Source organism: Nelumbo nucifera, chromosome 5 (assembly GCF_055504915.1).
Source record: "Nelumbo nucifera cultivar China Antique chromosome 5, China Antique-T2T, whole genome shotgun sequence".
In the NCBI taxonomy this organism is placed as follows: domain Eukaryota; kingdom Viridiplantae; phylum Streptophyta; class Magnoliopsida; order Proteales; family Nelumbonaceae; genus Nelumbo; species Nelumbo nucifera.
In genome coordinates this window covers 25,016,794-25,021,862 of record NC_142653.1, presented here as the reverse complement: position 1 = coordinate 25,021,862, position 5,069 = coordinate 25,016,794, and the positions used below count along the sequence as shown (strand labels likewise).

Below are 5,069 nucleotides of genomic sequence, written 5' to 3'. Positions count from 1 at the left end.
GGAATGGGGTCTTTGTCTAATGGCTAAAATTCAGAGGGGTCTTTATTTTAAAAAAAGTACAGGGGGCGTTGTCACTGACCCCATAGTACAAGGGGGGTCTTTATAATTTACCCTTTAACTAAATATATTATAATTCTCTTCCTTTGTAATTTTAAATCCATTGATATTTTTTTCCTCTGATTTCCACTTTTGTACGTTGTTAAAAAAATCTTCATTAAGCTCTATAAAAGATTCCTAAGTTGTTTAAGGTGGGAGGCTTGGCATGTCCAATGCTTTGTTACTAAAATTTTGAAATGGAAGTGTTAAGGCGATGATTATTTTATAAACGTCCTTGAAAACATTTGATTCGTGACATTTGTCAAACGTCCTTGATTATTTTATAAACGTTGCGGAAAGTTTTCGCAAAACTAAATATTGCGACGTTTTCACATATGTCGTCGAAAACTTACCACGACGTTTGGATAGCTTTCGACGACGTTCAGGTAACGTCGTAAAAACCCTGTTTTTTTTGTAATGAGACCTAACAAAAACTAATCAGAAAGGTCTCCGACCATGGAAGCGGTCCCCCTCTGAAAGTAACTCAAATTTCCTTTAGAAAGGCCTGAGAAAGGGCCTTTCTTTGTCATGTGGCAGAAGGCTATATGGGGCTGACTTTGACCCTTGAAGGCTTGAAGGAGAGCGTGTTGCAAACGCCTAGTCCTTTGGGAATTGGAATGACTTCCACCTAATTAAGCCAACAGTCATGCAAATCCCTTTCCTATACGGCTCAGTCTAGCTAGCATATATAGCAAACCTATCCCACCCACTTGATCACTTTTTATTTTATAATATATAATTTTTTCTAGAAATTAAAAAAAAAAGAGATTAATTCAACACAGTGGCCCTTTTTTATTTTCTTACCTTTTGGAACTGTGGAGTCACAGAGAGGAATATCATAGTTGATAGCACCAAATGCGGAATTAATTACTGACATAACGATTACTTTACTGTATTGTGAAAGGTATAACCTGGCTGGGTGTTCTTACTTGGAAAAACTTAAGTTTCAAGTTCTCGCGAGAGAAGAAGTGGAGGAGGGAGAGTGGGACCTTGATTTGATTTATAAAAGACACCCATGACATAACCCCCTGCTCGTTTGATCCTAGCTAGCTTTGGAGGAGTGGAGTGGTGGACTACTGTGTACATAGCAAACACATACGCCAACGCCAAACACACAAACTCGAGAGCCCATTTGGGGAAGAGTATTTGGTGGCCAAGGCTTTCTTATTATGGAAAACCAACAGCAACGCCAACCTTCAATGAAATCCAGGTTCAAACGTATCTGCGTCTTCTGCGGGAGCAGCCCCGGCAAGAAACCCAGCTACCAGCTTGCAGCAATTCAGCTTGGGAATGAACTGGTACTGTACTACTCCACACTCTCTGAGATCGAGAGAGAGAGAGAAAGAGAGAGGGGGGGGGGGGGGATATGCCTTTCTTGTTCCCTTCTAGCTTTTGCCTTTGGTTCTTGATGAGTGGAGGAGAATTCACTCAACAAGTTCTCTACTGTGTGCTTCTTTTCGGAAAACTTTGTCTTTTGATAGTGGTTTTAATTTTTGATGAGTTAAAGCTTTTCTTAGTTTGATTTATTTGTGCTACTACTGAAACGCAATTCTGTTGAGGATTTTACTAATTATGGAAAAAAAGTTCCCACAGCCTGTTGCTTATTTCCATCTTCTTTTGTCTTTAATGTGGAACTAAAAGTTGCTTGCTGTACTCTCTTGTGAATAAAATCGATGGTACTGAAGTTTAGCCAGATTCAACGTGAATACTTCACTGAAGACATTCCTCTCTGTCTCTCTGTTTCTCTCTCTCTCTCTTGAAAGAATGAATATTAAGAAATGCACCAATTACATCAAAAGTTAAAGAAATGTCGATATTAAAGAAAAACTAGTATTATTTATTTTCTGTTTCCTACAGAATTAATTTTCTTTTGATTTAATACAGAATTGTTGCTCTGTTGCCTTTATAATATGTTGAAATTGATGGGTTCCTTTTTCTCTTTATTTCTTTTGAATTATTGAATCGTAGGTTGAAAGGAACATCGACTTGGTTTATGGGGGAGGTAGCGTTGGTCTGATGGGTCTCATCTCCCAAGCTGTGTATGACGGTGGTCGCCATGTAATCGGGTACTCTCTCTCTCTCTCTCTCTCTCTCTCTCTCTCTCCTCCTTCCTTTTGATTAATATGCTTCTTCTCGTAATTTTGTTTTGCAGAGTAATCCCCAAGACTCTCAGAGAGGTAGTTAAATCTGCTCCTGAAAAATTTGGCTTCATAAATCCGATCCTATATATCTTGTAAAATTCTGAAAAGACAAAAATGTATTGTTAGATAACTGGGGTAACAGTTGGAGAAGTGAGAGCTGTCTCTGGAATGCATCAAAGAAAAGCTGAAATGGCTCGCCAAGCCGATGCTTTCATTGCCTTACCAGGTACCCCACCACAACTCTCTCTCTTTCTCTCTATGTAGGTATGTATGCACAGATTTTTCCCATTTTATAATTAATAAGGACCAAATGATTTTCGTTTTTTATTTTTGAGAAATACTTCTGGTGGCATCAAAGAAGGTAACCGTCAATAACGGCCAAATATCGATATTATTTTAACCAATTTATTAGTTTTGATGAATCATGATTAAAGAAGTTAAATTAGTTAAGATACAGTCAATTGGGTTTTTGTGAATTCAGGGGGCTACGGAACCTTAGAAGAGCTCCTTGAAGTGATAACCTGGGCTCAGTTGGGAATCCATGATAAGCCGGTATCTTCCTTTTCCTTTTTACTGCATCATTGTTTTTACTGAATAAATAAAGTTAAAAATCTCGCTACTATTCGAATTTTGTCCGGGAAAATAAAATTCCAGTGAAAAATGTTGGGGTTGGAGCAGGTGGGCTTGTTGAACGTTGACGGCTACTACAATTCACTCTTATCTTTCATAGACAAGGCTGTGGACGAGGGTTTCATTACACCCGCTGCACGTCACATTATTGTCTCCGCGCAGACTGCCCATGAACTTATGTGCAAACTTGAGGTACAATAATACCCTGGGTCCCACTATATCAATACACGTGTCTCTCATTCAGTTACTGTTCCGCGTGGACCATCTATCCAAGAGGCGGAAGCCGGAGGGAGATTTCCACAATTCACATGATGAGTCTCCTTGGATGGGATTGGGTCCTATCAAATGATGAGCCTTGATTCCCTCCCTCCATGTTGGCTTCTGACACGTGGTTGAAATCCATCTAAGCGTCCAGGCCTCTGGGGTCGCTTTCTCCTCTCCTTTCTTTTTATATCGTTCCTTTTAGGGACATGATCAATCCCCCTCAACAACCACACTGGGGTCCACCACCTCATGCTTTCTCACAAGGGTGATCTTGTAATTTTGGATGGCAGGACTATGTACCCAAGCACTGTGGAGTCGCATCCAAGCTAAGCTGGGAGATGGAGCAACAGTTAGGATACCCAACCAAGTCAGACATCGCCCGTTGACTGGACCGTACATAAACTTATTGCCCTTGGATTAACGACCATATACAGATCGTACTTCTATTGTCTACAGAAAACCGTATAGATGTGATGTCCTTTTATACAGTGTGCCACAGGACCTTTTAGTTCACTGTGGATTGGCATCTCATGGTGTATATTAATATATTTCCTTCTTTGTTTATTATTTTGAATTCTCCCTGTGTAGATCTGACTTGGAAAAAAAAAAAAAAAAAACAGAGCTCGTCAATTTGATGAGTATTAGTAATTTTCTTTTCTTTTGTCGGTGACTTTTATAATTTGTATATTTACATTACTTTAATTTTGTGAATTGCCGAAAATTCCACAATGTGGAAGGTTGTTAACTCTATTTGCCGGCAAATCTATTCCCATACTTGATATATTTGAAGAAGAAGAAGTTTAGATAGATGTTGGATCTGGTGTTATAGTCCTCAGTCCCAAAACTTAGGATTAATTTGTTTGATCCACAATTGAATTGGAATTGAAATCAAAATCTCTTAGAATTAGAATTGCAATGATTTATTCCGCTTATTTGGTTTAAATGGGAATTAGAAATAGAATTAATTGGAATTAAATTCTCATTCCCAAACGAGGGAGAGGAAATGTCCAATTCCACAAATTAGATAATACCATTTCACGAAAAAATGGAAAATCAGATACAGATTCCGTCCAACCACATGATTGAAATTAGAATGTAGCATTCTAATTCTATTCTAAACCCCTATTCTTTCTAACCAAATGAACCCGTAGCTGTGTAGTGCGTGGATAAAAGTCCAATGATAGTCCTTAGACACTGAAAAATGCAAAGCTCAAATGATGGATAACAGTCATTTGATTATGTTGGCTTTTGGTATAGAGTATAGAGTAGACACACCGAGTCCTGAGCTGAGGAATGGGATTAATGATTTTCTGACATGTAATAGGTGGCAGTTAACCTACAACTAGGGCTTCATTGTCCGCAGACCCAGCCTACTCCCCTATGTAATTTTAATAGAAAAGTTGTTTCTCAAGTAGTACATGGCCACCTAAAGCTAGACTATCTATTTGCTTCTTCACCAAAAAGCTATCTGTCTATCTCGATAACCTCTGCGCTCTACAGTCATGTCCAGCTTAACCGAGTTGAAATTGAAAACGGATGTCAATCCTCGATGGTGGACCTGGTCCTGAACCAATAATGTGTAAAGCCAGTTCCAAACCATACCCGAATCAGCCTAATTATTAACAGACCTAAAGTGAAGCATTAAAATTTTACAACAAACGCATCAGTCGATCGGCGACCCTTCAATACACCCCTATGGCAACCATTTTGGGGTTCAACATGTTTCGGGAGGTAGATATGCCTTATACCAACCCTCTTATCAATTTGAGGAAAAAAAATTTTAAGAATAAAATACAAAAACTTTTTTTTAAAGTTTAAAGTTTATGACAATCATAAAAACCTCCTCAATAGTTTTAATGTAATAAATACCTTGTCTGAACTTCTGAGAAATTCGACAAAAACCTCCCTTTTGTCATTAAGTTAGACGAAAAGTATATA

At 38.4% G+C, this 5,069-nt stretch overlaps 1 protein-coding gene across 1 annotated transcript; it reads left to right on the top strand.

Annotated features, from left to right (window-relative positions):
• The first annotated feature begins 1,130 nt into the window (after positions 1-1,130).
• On the top strand, positions 1,131-3,881 carry LOC104595895 (cytokinin riboside 5'-monophosphate phosphoribohydrolase LOG1-like). The gene is made up of 7 exons (XM_010256857.3): positions 1,131-1,394; positions 2,065-2,162; positions 2,249-2,273; positions 2,364-2,463; positions 2,719-2,789; positions 2,916-3,059; positions 3,422-3,881. Exons 1-7 carry the CDS (start codon positions 1,266-1,268, stop codon positions 3,515-3,517), a joined length of 663 nt encoding a protein of 220 aa, XP_010255159.1. The 5' UTR covers positions 1,131-1,265; the 3' UTR covers positions 3,518-3,881.
• Positions 3,882-5,069: the final 1,188 nt, after the last annotated feature.

Excerpts from the sequence above, each read along its gene's own strand:
- LOC104595895 (XM_010256857.3), top strand. The coding sequence starts at position 1,266 with ATGGAAAACCAACAGCAACGCCAACCTTCAATGAAATCCAGGTTCAAA. Across the intron at positions 2,790-2,915 it reads TGGGAATCCATGATAAGCCG|GTGGGCTTGTTGAACGTTGA; the intron begins GTATCTTCCTTT and ends GGGTTGGAGCAG. Across the intron at positions 3,060-3,421 it reads AACTTATGTGCAAACTTGAG|GACTATGTACCCAAGCACTG; the intron begins GTACAATAATAC and ends TTTGGATGGCAG.